Below are 18,206 nucleotides of genomic sequence, written 5' to 3'. Positions count from 1 at the left end.
CTCTTCTTGCTGAACTTCACATCAACGGAGGAATACCAAAGGTTTATTATGATAATTTAGTTATTGTTCTCATAACTTCAAATCCATTGATGTATTCCAAGTTCAAGCATTTTGAAATCGACCTTCAATTTGTTTGTGATCATATCCAGCAACATCACATTCAGTTGATTCATATTTCAGCTATGTGTGAAGTTGTCGACATCTTAGCCAAACCAGTTTCAAGATCTTCCTTTGCTACACTACTAGAAATAAACTTATGGTTGTTCATTGATATTATTTTCAAGAGTCTTTGAGTTTTATTATAATTTTTATCTTTTAATTAAATATAGGAAATAATAATTAGTAACGAAAATTAAATGGAACATTAGTAGATATTGAATATAAGTTATGGACCATTCTCCTAACTTATCATTCCCGTTATCATATTTTTTTAGTATAGCGTCAATATCTTTCTTCAAACTGAATATCAAAACGGACATATCCTTAATTTTTCATCATCCATATCTCACAATAATTTTAAGGGGTAATACAAAGTGTAATCTGTTTGTATGAGTTTGAGGGAAGGTATTACACAGTGTAATCTGTTTGTATAACTGATAGGTGTTTTATGAGTTATATTCTTCATTACATAACTCTATGCTCTCTGTTTTTAATCAATATAATAGAATAATCCTTTTCTTGCTTTTGCACTCTCTGTCTCCTTAATAAGCATTTCTACTTAAGCTCATTAAACAATGGAATATTTATGATATATGAGACAGAAGTAATTTAACAATATAATGAATATGACTTTTGAAGATATTTACAATGTAAATATCTCAAAGAGCAATGAGAAACATATATAAGTTGCTAATTTTGGATAAAATATGCATTTTACCCAAAATTAATGAATTTCCGCTAGAAAATAATTTTAAAAGATTAATCATTTTCACAATGTTGATATAAAAAGAAAGAGAGAATTTAATTGTTTCGAGAGATACAAAAATTTATAATGAACGAATTTTATTGTATTACTTTTAATGTATAACTGCAATTAAATTTGAAACAAAATAAATAAATCTCACACAATCATAATAATAGAATTAAGAGTATAGTTATACCTAAAAATATATAACTACTCTTTTCAAATTTATGTATACAACGAAAGAAAATATATAATTTTGGGTGTGGCATTAATTGGTAAGTGCTCTCCAACTTGGACATATAAAATGCGATTGTATCTTTGCAATATATTATTGAAAATATAACATTGGGAATTTTGAACTTTGTGAATCGTTGAATGCGACTAATATTTCTATTCTGTTTTATTTAGTCATTAATTTCATTTTCTAGTGTTGTATATAAATATGAAGAAAGGGAAATTACGGTGAATAAAATATCAAACACTATTAAGATTTAAAAGGGAAGTGAATTTGCAGTATGGTTGACATGCAGGAATACATATATACTTACCAAATGGTACAGGAAGAAGAACTCCAAACGCTCATTACTGTCATCATGACTGATGGATTACCTGAATATATGAAAAATAGTGAGTTAATAGGAAAAACTTTATATAAAAGATTCAGGTTTTTTTTAAGCTAAAAGATTTTATAAAGAACCTGGGATTGTTCGTAGGACAAAGATTATAATGAGATCTTACTCAATTTACTATGAAAGTTTTGATATTATATTGAAAAAAAAACTTTCAATTTCAATTACGAAAAGTGCTAGGAATACACTGTTTGACACTATCTTCTGAATGTTCCATGTTCTATCTTCTCAATTACGAAATCTGTGAACATTAACAACACACACTTTATTATATCTAAAATTCATTGAGTATTGGAAAATAACAGATTGCATCAAAATAACGGACATGCACCAATGAGCTTCATTCTAAAAGTATCAAGAGTGAAGAAAAGACTTAGGATATATAACATCATTCTATTACTAAAATATTATTAATGAGTTCTTACCTGATTGTGAAACAACTTTTGGATCATTGTGTTAAGATCATCGTGAAATGTTGAATCAGAATCTTTTGATGTTTGAATCTTCAAAAAGTTTGGCACTTTAATGACTCCTTGAGAGAAAGTTATCATATTGGGACATTCAGCTACCATCACGTTTTTCAAATATGAGCATTGCAAAGTGGCATTCCCTGGATAAAAGCTTACTAGCTTTGGTAAGGAATTCAGCTTAATTGATCTCAACCGTACAAATACTATCTCATCACAACCATCTTTATCCTCCTTTTTCACAATTTCTTTGATTGATTCACACTTCTTTATGCTTAGAGTCTCAAGTTTCACCAAACTTTTGAGTGTTGCAAATGTGAATAAATATTCCATTTTTTCACAGAACTTCACAGATAACCCTGTAAGATTGATGAATGGTTGTACCCACGGGTGCTCTAAACCTATAGACTCTAACTCACTTAATTCCCGCAAATATAATTGTTTCAATCTAGCAAGTACTTTGTTGTGAACTTGAAGCTTTTGAGAGGGAAATATCTCCTTCAGACCAAAGCATTTTTGTACTCTAAGAGATTCTAAATTGGGTAGCTTGTGAAAGAAATCAAAAGGTAAACTATCTTTCCTATTGTTATCATCCTCAAAGGATAGTATAAGATAGTTTAATTTACAAAGAAGGTCTTCTGGCAAACGAGCATCACTCATTAGCTTAATGTTTTCCTCATTGAGTGTCAATCCCACCGGTTTGGGAGAAACCTGACAATTGAAGTCAAAACAATTCAAAAGACGATGTGTTGATGTTAGTTCGATACTATAAAGAGAAAAGGAAAGGAAACACAAAAGGTTAAATTATAATGCTTCATTACCTTTTCAATCGAGAACAAAGGTTGTTGTAGTAAGTTAGTTGGAGTCTCTAAAGCTTCTTTTTTATTATCATCATCAAAGCTTGATCGGAATACCTTCAGCTTAGGACAACATTCCACATATAACCTATCTAACAAGGGACATTCTAGATGATGCTTTCCAGGGTAAAAGCAACTCAACAATGGCATGTTTTCAAGATTTAGATACCATAAACAAGGGAATTCAATTGTCGTTCCATGTTCCATGTCATCTTCCCTTCCAACTATTTCTACCATTTTCTCACACTTCTGTATATCAAGTGTCTCCAACTTCCCAAGATTTTTGGCAAGTGATAAAGGGAACAATGTTACTAGGCTTCCACAATCATCAACCTCCACTTCTTGCAAATTGGAAAAGCTGACAATTCCTTCTAGATTTTCCTTCCATACACATTTTAAATTTGACAAGTGTTTTAAAGTAAGCTTTTCCAAACCAAAGATTATTTCCTTTGTCTCAACCTCAATCTCGTCGGTGCCAAATATTACTTGCACTACATCGGATTTATGCACATTCAATTCTTCTAAGTTCTTCAAGTAAGGAAGTACATGAGATGGAATTAAAATAGTTCTATTGCATGTTGCATCAAATTCCAATTTCTTGAAACTACCAAAGAAATTGTCTGAAATAGCAGGTTTTATGTGCTGAACTCCTGTCATCTCAAGATATTCATCAAGAATCATTCGCTTTGAATATTCCATAAATTCCTTCCAAGTCAAGAAACTCAACGTCAGAGTAATGGACAAGTTTCACATGCTTGATATTTGATTAAGATCACTTGGATTTTTGTCACATTTTGGTAATAGGCATGCAGCTTATTTATTTATTCATTTATTTTTATAATAGGTGTCAATTATCTAAGATATAAAAAGAGAAAAAATGAGAATAAATGATGGCTAACGGTTTTCTGACCAAAATGAAAAAAAAAAAAGTTATAAAAGGACAATGGATGATAACAAGTAGCTTTGTTTTGAGAAATAGACCGACCAGTTGAATCGAAAAATCGATTAACTCATTTAGTGTTTGGCCTTTTAGAATTACAGACTCAATCTCCAATCGAATTGTTCTATAGTATTTGGTCCATTACACTTTCAAATCCGATCTCCAATTGAATGGATCAAAAACTGGAAAACTTGAACATTTATTTTGTATTTCTTTTTAGAAACCATTTATTTTTAAATGATATTATTATGTACTGTTGAACCTTAAACCTAAATACTATGAAAATATTTAATTTTTATGCAAATTTTGAAAGTTATTTTTTCATTTTTAATTTTTTTTGAAGTTATGATATTATATTTTTAATGTTATTTTTGTATATTATTTTATATTGTTTTATTTATTAATACTAATTTCAATCACCGTTCAACTATATGACAAGTTTAACCAGTAAACCTTGTGATGTCCCGAATGGTTTGGTTTTCAAAGCATAGAATGACCACATAACGGTTTTAGCCCATGCAAACTCAACATGTAGAAAAAATTGAAGGTAATTTTCAATTCATATTTTTCAAATTTCAAAAGTATGATTTTAGTAGTTAAACAATAACTTTGAGGGTTAAAATAATTTTAGTCCACTAATATTAGTGTTTGAAAATTAAAATAATATTTTTCAAATATTAAAGATTATTTCTTTTTTAAATTTAAGAGTCCAAAGCTACATTTATCTTAAATTTCTATTAATAAAAGCATAATCAGACCTTCTTTTATTGAGAGAGATTAAAAGAATAAAAATATTCAAAAAGAACAACACTATATGTCATTAATATTTAGGATAGTTTTTAGAGAAAAATAAGTAAGTTTAAAACAAATTTAATCATATAAGTGAATTATCTATTTTTTAATATATACCTAATCAGATCTTTAAAAAAGGAGAGGAGAGAATAATAACGATAGAATGTTTTGGGCTCATAATTAAAGCGGAAGATCCTATGAAAAAAAACTTGCATGGGGATTTATTTAGTTGTAATTAAAACGAAAGAAATATAAGGCCAAGAGATCCAATTAGAATGAAGGTAGGAAAATAATAAAGGAAAAGTACAAAAGGATAAAAAAGAAATGTGTTGTTTAGGCTCAGTAAAAGAATGAGCAAATATATATGAAAAAAAAGAGAAAAAAATATACAATATATAAACCAAGTAAAAGAAAGCAAAATATTTGTTGAATTTCGACAGTAAATGTAAATGGGGAGAAAAGGAAGCTGAAGAAGATGAAGCAAAGTAAACATCGGATACTTATAAATTCAATAGGGTGACTAATGTAACAACTTAATCTTTTGAACTTTACTATAACAGTAAAACTAATTAACTTTTAATATTTTATTGTCAAAGGCATCTTAGTCAAAACTAATTCATAAATTAGTTATATTTTATATTAAGAGTGGGTCATTTCGAAGCTAATTAACTTTTAAATTTATCTGAGTGATTATTAAGTCTCCTGACAGTTTATAATTGAATGTTCTGTAACAACTTCTTTATGTTAATATAAAGTTATTAACATTTACGATTTTAGAATCGATATGTAGTGTTATTTGAAGACCTTAACATATAAATGTATTAGGAGGCCGCCTGCAATTTTCTTATTAAAAGAAAATTTTCACTTATTTATTAATGATAAAATGAATGCATAGCATAGTTTTTCAGCTGGCGGTAATAATTGAATTGAGAGAATGAATTCTTACCTCTTGGTGAAACAATTTCTCGATAGTTGTATTGAGATCGTCATGGAAGGTTAAATCAGAATCCTTAGATGTTTGAATTCCTGAAAGCTTTGGCACTTTGATGACTCCTTCAGAAAAAGTTATCATACTTGGACATTTAACTACCATGACGATTTTTAAATACGAGCATTGCAGAGTGGCCTTCCCTGAATAAAACCTTACAAGTCTTGGCAATGATTCCAGCTTGATTGATTTGAGTCGTCCAAATACCATCTCAGCACAACCATCTTCATTTTCATCTTTAATAATTTCTTTGATTGACTCACAACTATTTATGATTAGGGTCTCAAGTTTCACCAAACTTTGAACTGTTGCAAATGTGAATAAATACTCCATCCTTTCACAGAGTTTCACTCGCAGTTCTTTAAGATTGATGAAAGACACTGCACAATGAACTAATTTTTGTAACTGAGGGCACTTCTCAAGCTTTAACAGTTCAAGCTTTTCAGAGTACGGTTGTACCCAAGGGTGTTCTAAGCCCACCAACTCTAACTCTTTTAGATCTATCAAGTGTAATTTTTTCAATCCCGCAAGTCCTCCATCGTGAACTTGAAGTTTTTGAGAGGGAAATATCTCCTTCAAACCAAAGCATTTTTGTATTGTAAGACTGGATAAATTGGGTAGCTTGTGGAAGAAGTCAAAAGGCAAACTATCTTTCTCCTTGTTATCATCCTCGAAGCACAACCAAAGAGAAACTATATTGCAAAGAATGTGTTTTTGCAACTGTACTTCTCTAAATAACATAATGTTTTCTTCATTGAGTGCCAAAAGCTTTATGTTGGGAGAAACCTAACAATTAAGGACAAATAAATTCAAAAGAAAACGTGCATGTGTTGTAAGTTAAAAGCATTAAAAGGAAAATGGAAAGAAAAGGAAACTCAAAAAAGTGTAAATGTTGATGCTTCGCTACCTTTTCAACTGAAAACATAGGTTGTTGCAGTGGGCTAATTTGAGCCCCTATAGCTCTTTTCTGATTTTCATCAAAGTCTGATGTGAATAGCTTCAATTTAGGACAATAGCTCACAAATAAGGTTTCTAATAACGGACAATCCAAATCATGCTTTCCAGGATAAAAGCAACTCAAGAGTGGCATGTTTACAAGAAATAGCGACGACAAACAAGGGAGTTCAAACATTATTTTGGTTCCATGTTCCATTCCATCTTCCTTTTCAGCTATTTCTAACAGTTTTCCACAATCGATTATTTCAAGCTTCTTAAGTTTCCCGAGATTTCTTGCTAGGGATGAAGAGAACAATGCTATCAAACTTCCACAACCATTAACAACCACTTCTTGCAAATTATGAAAGCTGATCATTCCTGTGGAATTTTCCTTCCATACATGTTTCAAATTTGACAAGTTGTTTAAAGTAAGTTTTTTCAAACTAGAGACTATTCCCTTTGTCTTGTCCTCACTCTCATCAATGTCAAATATTACCTCGACTGCATCAGAACTATGCACATTCAACTTTTCTAAGTTCTTCATGTAAGGGAGTACATGAAATGGAATTACGATAGCTCTTTTGCATGCTGCATCAAATTCTAATTCCTTGAAACTACCAAAGAAATTGTCTGAAATAGCAGGTTTTATGTGCTGAACTACCGTCATCTCAAGATATTCATCAAGAATCATGTGCTTTGAATGGTTGAAAAACTCCTAAAAAAGCAAGAAATTCAATATCAGGTTATAATTAACAAGTTTCATACGCTTCGTATTTAGTTAATAAGATCACTCAGATTTACCTTTAGGAGGCCAAAAAGTACACCAATTTTTTTTTTTTAAAATACAACTTTTTTTTTCTAAAGAGGACATATGGGCTCAATTCTTTCATAACCGTTGGAAAATAAACTTTCTACTTTAGTTCTATGAACAATCATGGTCAAAAGGTTGATTAAAATTATCACTCTAGACCAAGGTCAACACACACATAGATCTCCACAATGATAAGATATGGTCCACTTTAGGCCAAATCTGTTTCCGTACCACTTCAAAAAACCTCTTATTAATAAATGTATCTTATGTGTATATAAATCCATATCCATCTCTTATTTTTTCTGATGTGGAACTTTGTTTGTAACCAAATTAAGTAGAATAAGTAATTCTTACCCCATGAAATAAGCTTTCGACAGTTGTGTTGAGATCGACGTCGAAAGTGAAATCAGAATCTTTGGATGTTTGAATTCCCGAAAACATTGCTAGTTTTATGACTCCTTCAGAGAAAGTTATCATATTGGGACATTCAGTAACCATCACATTTTGTAAACATGGGCATTGCAAGGTGGCATTTCCGGAATAAAAGCTTATTAGCCTCGGTAAGTGTTTCAGCTCAATTGATATGAGTCGTCCAAAGATTATCTCATCACAACCATTTTCCTCTTCATTTCTTGCAATTTCTTTGATTGATTCACAATTCTCTATGCCTAGAATCTCAAGTTTCACCAAACTTTTGAGTGTTGCAAACGTGAATAAATATTCCATCTTTTCACAGAGCTTCACATATAACTTTGTAAGATTGATGAATGACACTTCACAAGAAATTATTCTTTCTACCAGAGGGCACTCATAAAGATATAAGAGTTCAAGTTTTTCAGTGTATGGCTGTACCCACGTGTGCTCTAAACCTATACACTCTAACTCACTTAATTGCCACAAAATTAATTCTTTCAATCCGGCGAGTACTTTGTCGTGAACTTCAAGCTTTTCCAAGGAAAATATCTCCTTCAGACCAAAGCATTTGTCTACTGTAAGCCCTTCTAAATTGGGTAGCTTGTGAAAGAAATCAAAAGGCAAACTATTTTTCCCATTGTTATCATCCTCAAAGGATAGTTGAAGATATTTTAATTTACAAAGAAGGTCTTGTGGCAAACGTCCATCACTCATTAGCTTAATGTTTTCCTCATTGAGTGTCAGTTGCTCCAGTTTGCGAGAAACCTGACAATTGAAGTCAAAAAAATTCAAAAAAAGATATGTTGATGTTAGTTAGATACTGTTAGTATTTTGAAGGTTGTGAAAGGAGTAGTTGATGTGGTAGAGAAAATGTAGAGATAGTAGAATGTAGAAGTAGTAGTTGAAAGAAGTGTTGTAGTTGTCTTTAGTTGTAATAGATGTTAGCTCATACAAATGGTAGATGTTGGCTTCATACATCAAATGGTAGAGTTCATGGGTATTTATAGACCCATAGATTATTCTAGAACATACTAGCCACAACTTATGTGGAATGTTCTAGATTTTTACCTATGTAGAATATTCTTGATTTTTTCTTCCTATCTTAGGTTTTTCTAGAATATTCTAGAACTTGTATTACATTTCAATTCTTCTATTTAAGGAGCTTCTACATTCTTCTAGAATTTGCATTACACTTTAATACTCCTCCTTAATGCAAATTCGGTAACTCCAAGCATTGTGCGCAGTAGTTCAAATCTTGGTCTTGGTAATGCCTTCGTAAATATATCTGCAATTTGGTCTTCTGTTGGACAGTACTCGAGTCGAATTTGTTTAGTTGTCTCTTCATCTCGAATGAAGTGATATTTAATGGCTATATGTTTTGTTCTTTGATGATGGACTGGATTTTTTGCTATTGCTATTGCCGATTTGTTATCGCAATAGATAATAGTCGGTCCATCTTGTGGTTCACCCATTTCTTCAAGTATTCTTCTTAGCCATATTGCTTGACTTGTGGTTTCAGCAGCTGCTACATACTCTGCTTCTGCTGTTGATTGTGCCACGGTTGCTTGTTTCTTTGATGCCCAAGATAAAATACCCGATCCTAGTGAGAAAGCATATCCTGACGTACTCTTCATGTCGTCCACTGATCCTGCCCAATCACTATCTGTGTAGCCAATCATCCTTGAGTTAGTCATGGTTTTGTACCATATACCAAACTCCTTTGTGCCTTGTAGATATCTTAAAATTCTTTTTCCTACTCCATAATGAATCTGACTTGGCTTTTGCATGAATCTTGATAGAAGACTTGTAGCATACATAATGTCTGGTCGTGTGGCTGTGAGATACAGGAGACTTCCAATTAAACTCCTGTAGCATGATGCATCTGCCTCTTGTGCTCCATCATCTTTCTCTAGCTTCTCATTTACCACCAGTGGAGTAGTGACAGGTTTACAACCATTCATCTTGAACTTCTTTAATAGAGCTTCAATATATTTCTTTTGAGAGATAAATATACCTTCCTTTTCTTGTTTCACCTCTATACCGAGGAAATAGTTCATCAAGCCAAGGTCAGTCATTTCAAATGTCTTCATCATGTCTTCTTTAAATTCTATCATCATCTCTATATTGTTTCCTGTATAGATAAGATCATCGACATATATAGAGACAATGAGATGGTACTGACCTTGTGCCTTAATATATAGTGTTGGCTCACTCTTGCTCCTCCTGAATCCTTGATCGATGAAGTATTTATCAATCTTGCTATACCATGCTCGAGGAGCTTGCTTCAGGCCATATAATGCTTTTTTAAGTCTTAGTACTTTGCCTTCATTGCCTTCGTTGATGAAGCCCTGTGGTTGTTCAACATAAATCTCTTCTTCGAGCACCCCATTTAGAAAGGCTGACTTGACATCCAGTTGATAGATGTTCCATCCTTTTTGTGCTGCAAGAGCTATTAAAACTCTAATTGTATCTAAGCGAGCAACTGGAGCAAATGTCTCATTGTAGTCTATTCCTGGTTGCTGTGAGTAGCCTTTGGCAACCAATCTTGCTTTATGCTTTTGTATAGTTCCATCAGGATTGAGCTTTGTTTTATATATCCATTTGACTCCAATGATGTCTTTTCCATGAGGGCAATTTACGAGTTCCCAAGTGTTATTCTTCTCAATCATTTTAATCTCTTCTTCCATAGCCTTGACCCATACTTCTTGCTTTGATGCTTCTTCATAACAGTTAGGCTCAATCACGGCCATATTGCAAGTTTCATATATGTCTACCAAAGATCTTACTCTTCTTGGACTAGATTCAGGTGAAGAATCTTGTTGTGGAGGTGGAGAAAGCATACCTGAATTTTCTACCTCTTCTTGAGTTTCTTCTTGAGATTGTTGCACTGGAAGTAAAATGTTGCTTGTAACAACTTTTTCTTCTTCCCAATTCCAAGAAGCATTTTCATCAACTTCAACATCTCGACTGATGATGAGCTTTTTTGTTTGTAGGTTGTAAACTCGATAGCCTTTTGACTGTGTGCTATATCCCAAAAATATTCCTCGTATAGTTTTGTCTTCAAGCTTGTGCCTCCTTTGATCAGGAACATGTATGTAGCAGATAGATCCAAATACTCGTAGGTGTTTAGCCGATGGCTTTCTCCCACTCCAAGCTTCAATAGGAGTCTTGTCTTGGACTGCTTTAGTTGGACATCTGTTTAGAATATAAACTGCAGTGTAAACTGCTTCAGCCCAAAAAGTATTAGGCATACTTTTCTCTTTCAGCATTGATCTTGCCATCTCCATAACTGTGCGATTCTTTCTCTCTGACACGCCATTTTGTTGTGGAGTATATGCGACTGTAAGTTGTCGCTCTATGCCTTCATCTTCACAGAATTTGTCAAACTCGTGAGATGTGTACTCCTTGCCACGATCACTTCTAAGTACTTTTAGCTGTTTTCCACTTTGCTTCTCAACAAGGGCCTTGAATTTCTTGAATACTCCAAAAACTTCTGACTTTGCCTTTAAGAAATAGACCCATGTCATTCTAGAGAAGTCATCAATGAAGAGGATGAAATACCTGTTGTTATGATGTGAAGGTGTTCTCATTGGTCCGCAAACATCGGTATGAATCAACTCCAATAAGTCTTTTGCTCTCCATGCTTTGTCTGTCGAGAATGGTAATCGATGTTGTTTTCCGAGGAGACATCCTTCACATGATTCATTATTCTCCTTCAAGCATGGAAGATCTCTCATCATGTTTTTCGTATATAGAAGTTTTAAGGCATGTGTGTTGAAGTGGCCAAATCTCCTATGCCAAAGCCATGAGTCATCAACTTCTACCTTCATGGCAATATTAGTTCCAGGTTTGAAGCTTATAGGAAAGCTTCTATTTCTCTTCTCCATTTTTACTTGGCCAATTTCTATCATTTTACTGTCATAAATTTTGCATGTATCTTTCTCAAAATGAAGAGAATATCCATTCTCCATCATTTGGCCAATACTTAAAAGATTTTCTTTAAGATTTGGAACTAGTAAAACGTCTTTGATGAATTTAGTACCTTTCTTTGTCTCCACCATGACAGTTCCTTTGCCTCGAGACTCCACTGTGGTGCCATTTCCTAGCCGAACTTTGACATTGACAGATTTATCAATGTCTTTGAAGATGCTTTGATCTTTCGCCATGTGATTGCTGCATCCACTATCCAAGTACCAACTTCCTTCTCTACCAGAAGATTCTTGATTGGCGTAGAATAAGAGTTTCTCTTGATTATCTTCTTCCGCAAAGTTTGCTTGATACTTATTTTTATTACGACAATACTTTTCTACGTGACCAAATTTCTTGCAATAGTGGCATTGAGGTTTTCCATGATGCCAACAATCTTTTTCCAAGTGACTTGTCTTTTTACATATGCCACATGGAGGATATTTTTCTTGACGAGTCTTCGAGAAACTTCTAGGATTTTCTTTATTTCTAGAAATTTCTTCTCTACTTTTATTTCCTTCATATTCTTTATTCTGAGACCGTAATTTTAGTTTTGATTGAAAGGCATTTTCAACCGAGTCTTCTTCATGCCTTTTCAATCTTTGTTCATAAGCTTCAAGAGAGCCCATTAGTTGTGTGACTGACAATGTAGCCAAATCTTTTGTTTGTTCAATCGCGGTTGCGATTGCATCATACTTTTGGGGAATAGAAATTAAAATTTTCTCAACGATCTTTTTGTCAAGAATATTTTCCCCATAGGCTCTCATCTGACTAACTATTTCTTTTATTCTAGAATAGTAGTCTTTAATGGTCTCAGATTCTTTCATTCTTAATAATTCAAACTCTCGTCTTAGAGAATGAAGTTTAATATTGCGTACCTCGTAACTTCCTTGAAACTCCTCTTGTATTGTATTCCAAGCTTGTTTTGCACTTGTGGCACCAATTATCCTTGGAAAAATTGTCTCATCAACTGCTTGTTGAAGAACAAATAAAGCCCTTGAATCCTTCTGCTTGTTTTCTTTCAACTCCTTCTTTTGAGCTGCAGTAAGAGTAGATGTGTCTTCTGGAATATTGAATCCCTCTTCTATGATATCCCATAAATCTTGAGAGCGGAAGAATGTCTTCATTTTGACACTCCAAAAATCATAATTTTCTCCTTTGAAAATAGGTACTGGAATTGATGATGTTTGATTAGTAGTAGCCATGTGTTGAGAATATATTTGGAAGTAGTAGAATGAGTTATAGTTTTGTTTGAGGTAGTTGAAAATTTTATCTACGCCCAGTAGATGACCGAACGTAGCTCTGGTACCACTGTTAGTATTTTGAAGGTTGTGAAAGGAGTAGTTGATGTGGTAGAGAAAATGTAGAGATAGTAGAATGTAGAAGTAGTAGTTGAAAGAAGTGTTGTAGTTGTCTTTAGTTGTAATAGATGTTAGCTCATACAAATGGTAGATGTTGGCTTCATACATCAAATGGTAGAGTTCATGGGTATTTATAGACCCATAGATTATTCTAGAACATACTAGCCACAACTTATGTGGAATGTTCTAGATTTTTACCTATGTAGAATATTCTTGATTTTTTCTTCCTATCTTAGGTTTTTCTAGAATATTCTAGAACTTGTATTACATTTCAATTCTTCTATTTAAGGAGCTTCTACATTCTTCTAGAATTTGCATTACACTTTAATTAGTTAGATACTATTAAGAGAAAAATATATCAACGAAAAGAAAAGGAAGCACAAAAGGATTAAATTTGAATGTTTTGTTACCTTTTGAATCGAGAACAAAGGTTGTGGTAGCAAGCTTATTGGAGCCTCTAAAACTTCTCTTTTACTATCATCATCAAAGCTTGATCTGAATAGCTTCAGCATAGGACAAAATCCCACATCTAATTTATTTAACAAGGGACATTCTAGATGATGCTTTCCAGGGTAAAAGCAACTCAACAGTGGGATATTCCAAAGACGTAACATGGTTAAACGAGGAAATTCTAACATTAATGTCATTCCATACTCCATTTCATCTTCCTTTCCAACTATTTCTACCATTTTCTCACATTTCTTTATATAAAGTGTCTCCAACTTCCCAAGATTTTTGGCGAGTGATAAAGGGAACAATGTTACTAGGCTTCCACAACCATCAACATCCACTCTTTTCAAATTGGAAAAGCTGAAAATTCCTTCGAGATTTTCCTTCCATGCACATTTTAAATTTGACAAGTGTTTTAAAGTAAGGTTTTTCAAACGAAACACCATTCCATACGTCTGGATTTCACTCTCATCTATGTCAAATATTAGTTGTGCTGATTCGCATTTCTCCACATTCAATTCTTCTAAGTTCTTCAAGTAAGGTAGTACATGAGAGGGAATCAAAGTATTTCTTTTACATGCTTCACCAAATTCCAATTTCTTCAAACAACCAAAGAAATTGTCCGGAAAAGCAAATTTACCACGTCGATCTTTCCTCTCGGGATAATCAACAAGATTTATATCCTTTGAATATTCAAAAGAAACCTTAAAAAGAGAAGAAACTAAATGTCAGATGTACATGACAATCAATGATTGAATAAATATATAAAAAGTCTTTTATACTAATTCTTATGGTATATGTGACCCGCACTTTAGTTCATTATATAATTTGTTATAAAACCAAATTTGGAAAAATGAAAAAAGTGGAAATTGTTTCAAATAATTTGAAGAGTATATGATAAAAGTCATCGTTTACACAAATTTGATTGTGAAATTATGCTAGACATTTGGATATCAAATCCAACTTGATAATACAATCCATAAACCTTGACCTAATGAAACTAGGAAATAAATTACTTAAATATGTACAAAACGACATAATGTCCATGCTTCATATTATTTATGTTTTGCAAAAGAATTGAATTATCAACATTAAATTGTCTATGGAGTATGATGCAATGAAAATTTGTGATGATCAACATACTTTAATGCATACCTGGTTTGTGAAATGTGTTTGTAGAGTGGCATTCAAATCACCTTCCCAATACCATTTGTCTTTTTCTCCTGGTTCAACATGTACCTTTTGTAGCTTTGGAGCACTTTGTACTTCAGATAATTTTTTCATTTGAGGGCATTCACTTACTACTAATTTTTCTAGTAGTGGGAATTTTAAGTCACACTTCTCAACATTAGAGAAACTTGTGAGATTTTGTAGAGACACCAATTCTAATGATTTTAATTGTTTAAACTCAACCTCTTGTACTTTTTCCTCTTCATTTTCTGCAACAATTTCCACAATTAATGGACATGAACTTACCTTCATCGTTGTGAGTTGATTTAAGGTTTTAGCAGTTGAGAGTGTCATTAAATTCCTCATCATACAGTTCACCACTTCTAAGGATGTTAAGTAACTAAAAGATACCGAGGATGATGCTAGATTTCTCAATTTTTTGCATCCACTGATGATTAAGCGTTCTACCCTTTGAAGAAGCACATCATGCTCAAAACCAATCTCCTCTAGAAACCACATGCGAAGTAATTTTAACTCTTTAAGTTGCATAACACCACCTATTTTTTCAGGTGAACTAAGACTCTCACGAGTACAAATTCTTTTCATGTGACAAAGTCCCAATGTTAAACTTTTCAAATTGGGAAGTCTGTGAAGAAACCAAAAGAGAACTTCATTATTCTTCAACCGGTACAGATTAAGTTCTTCTAGTTTGTGCATTCTGTGAACATTAACAATGTATTTTTGCAACCACTCTGCTTCCTTCAAGCTCACCCACATGTATTCCAAATTATATATTGCCTAAATAAATTAATAAAAAAGACTTATTGTTAGTATTAAAGCATACTAGTTGAATCATAATTTATTATTTTGATTTAAGAAATAAAAGACGTAATCTCACATCCTTCTTAAAGGTTGCGGATTCACGCTTTTCATAAAAAACAGGACATATTCTATATTTCCAAGAACAAGCTTCAAAAAAGAACTTATGATTTGTATCTGAACGAACTTTATGTACCTTTTTTGTTGCTAAAACAATTGGTTGTTCTGATGAATTTGTGATTTCTGAAGTCAATCCTTTGAGCATGCTACAGTCGACTATTTTCAATTTCTTTAATGGTGGCCACTCTAAAGTATGAATTCCTGAGTAGAAACTCCTCAATTCATGCAAGTCTATTAATGATAGAGTGTTTAGATGAGGAAATTTAAAGGTGATAGCAGTTGCACTTGAATGTTTGTCCAAAGCAATAATCTCTGTCATTGCCCAACAATCCCATATCTCAAGGACTTCTAGTTTTTGTAGGTCATTGGCAATAGAAACTGGAAAGAGATATTTCAATTTTGGACTCACATAAACTCTTATGCTTTGCAAATTATTACATTTGAGTATTTCACCAGTGTCACCCTTCCATACGTTCACCAAATTTGGCAGGTTTTCTAGAAATATATTACCCAAATTTGCTTCAATAATATCACAAGTGTGCGGAATATTTGCAAAATCAAATATGTTTTCAACCAATTTGCAATCTTTAACTGTCAAGCTTTGAAGGCTTTGCAATCTTTGCCCCATATAATTAGGAAAAATTTTAACAAGTTTATGGCACTCTCTTATCATCAAAGAGTTCAAATTACTAAAGGAATGTAAACCAATATCAGATTTCCAAATTGTACAGAGTTTCTCCATGCAGATAATCTCCATTTTCTTCAACTTAGGAAAAACATCAATATACTGTTACAATAAAAATACTTTATAGGTGAGCAATTAAAAGACCTGATTACTTAATATATCAAACAACAAAGGATAACATTAATCAAACTCAATATTAAATGAATCCACACACCTCTGCATCTTCCGGACGGAATATATCTTCCATCATTTCACATCCACTTACAAAAATGCTTTCAAGATTCACCAAACTTTCAGCAATAGAGAATGATAGTAAATACTTTAAATTACCGCAATCGGTCACATTCAATGTGAGCAAATTTTCAAAACAATGGTCATATTGGTCACTCCATATCTTTTGGATGTTGATTGAGGATAACTCCAAAGATTCTAATTTGGGGATTGAAACCTGTAAGAGCACATAAAATGTCATAACAAGAAGATTTCATTTCAAACGATATGTTTTTCCCAATAGAAATGTTAAATTATGATGCAACTTCTATAAAGTTAAAGTAAAAAAACTAAAATTAGGTGAAGTTCTAAGAAATTCTAGATCATTGTGAAGAAACAATCTCATGCCTATATATGTGGTGAAATTTTTCAATATGCTCAAGTAACTTTATAAAACATAATAAAGTTTAGTTCCATAAAATCAGTCACTACCTTATGTAAAACTCCTCCATTACCCACCGTTTCCAAATCTACCTTCTACAACATATATTTACTACAATGCTACTCACCTCACTAAGCTTGTCAAACTCTCCTTAAATTCTAATAGTGTTACCAAAGTTACACATGGTAATCTAGTAGGCGTAGATGTAATACCCAACTATTTCTGAAAAAGACTTTCCTACGATATTCCGTATCAATCTCAAAAATTTTCTAAGAAATGGCCAATATGGATCCTTCTTCATCTACTTTTGTACCTATTTTAATTGGATAAAATTATGATTCACTAGTGTAAAAGGAGCTTTTAACAATGGTTAAAATGAACCTTTGAAGATGGTTCAACCCATCGTCATAAGTTTAAACAAAAATGTCATTGTTGATGTTATTTTTCCAAGAGTAAGGAATGACGTAATTGTCAAAGAGGTGTGGAGCACATTATAAAAAGCCACGGTGTCAACACTATAAGAAATTTGAACTCATGGAAATTGGTTCTTGGAGCTTGACCTCGAGCAACATCTTTCTTAGGCTACTCGAGATTCTAATGATGGAACAAATGGAAATTGATTCTTGGATTGGGATGCAATAACGACATGGCCAAAATAATAGCAACTTGAGGGATATTGGGCACTTCGTCAAAGTGAAAGTTCAATCAAGAAACAACGCACTAATGGAGTCAAAAGGAAGAGGTATTGATGTGGTGGAAACATAGAAAGGGATGTGACTAAAAAAGATTTTGGAAATAATTGCATGTAGTTCACCTAATATTATTTACGGATTGTTTAGTATGTAACTTATCCAATATTATCTACAATTTTCTTTTTATTTAATTCACCCATGAATTATGTCCTATGTAACATAACATAACTATGTATTTTCAATAAATTATCTATGAATTATTTTATATGTAACTTACATACGGATTATTTCATATTTCATATTTCATATATGTATTTCACTCAGAATTACATACAAAATAATTTATATGTAATCTTTTATGGATTCTATTATTTATACATAATTTCGTATGTAACGTTTTATACAGTTTTTGTGTATGTAAGATTAATGACGTCTATATTACATGCAGATTTTTCAAATGTAATCCGTGAGTAATATCTAATTACATACCGATTTTATGCAATGTACTGATTCTGTCCATAGAAAAAATTGATTTTTTTGTTATAGTGGGAAC

General features: G+C 32.5%; 1 protein-coding gene across 1 annotated transcript in view; it reads right to left on the bottom strand.

Annotated features, from left to right (window-relative positions):
- LOC124845099 (uncharacterized) overlaps positions 1-18,206 on the bottom strand; it is a 44,760-nt gene that overhangs the window by 11,546 nt on the left and 15,008 nt on the right. The window contains exons 7-16 of the mRNA XM_088114020.1: positions 16,524-16,757; positions 15,701-16,411; positions 14,671-15,483; positions 13,476-14,219; positions 7,679-8,503; positions 6,485-7,228; positions 5,536-6,363; positions 2,822-3,562; positions 1,959-2,711; positions 1,453-1,513 (exon numbers count right to left, since the gene is read on the bottom strand). Of these exons, the coding sequence (XP_087970146.1) occupies positions 1,496-1,513; positions 1,959-2,711; positions 2,822-3,562; positions 5,536-6,363; positions 6,485-7,228; positions 7,679-8,503; positions 13,476-14,219; positions 14,671-15,483; positions 15,701-16,411; positions 16,524-16,757 (6,411 nt within the window). The 3' untranslated portion in view covers positions 1,453-1,495. The remainder of the gene's footprint in view (positions 1-1,452; positions 1,514-1,958; positions 2,712-2,821; positions 3,563-5,535; positions 6,364-6,484; positions 7,229-7,678; positions 8,504-13,475; positions 14,220-14,670; positions 15,484-15,700; positions 16,412-16,523; positions 16,758-18,206) is intronic.

This window comes from Vigna umbellata, chromosome 4, assembly GCF_029865625.1.
Source record: "Vigna umbellata cultivar VRB3 chromosome 4, Vumbellata_1.0, whole genome shotgun sequence".
Classification (NCBI taxonomy): Eukaryota; Viridiplantae; Streptophyta; class Magnoliopsida; order Fabales; family Fabaceae; genus Vigna; species Vigna umbellata.
This window is presented reverse-complemented; position numbering and strand designations above follow the sequence as displayed.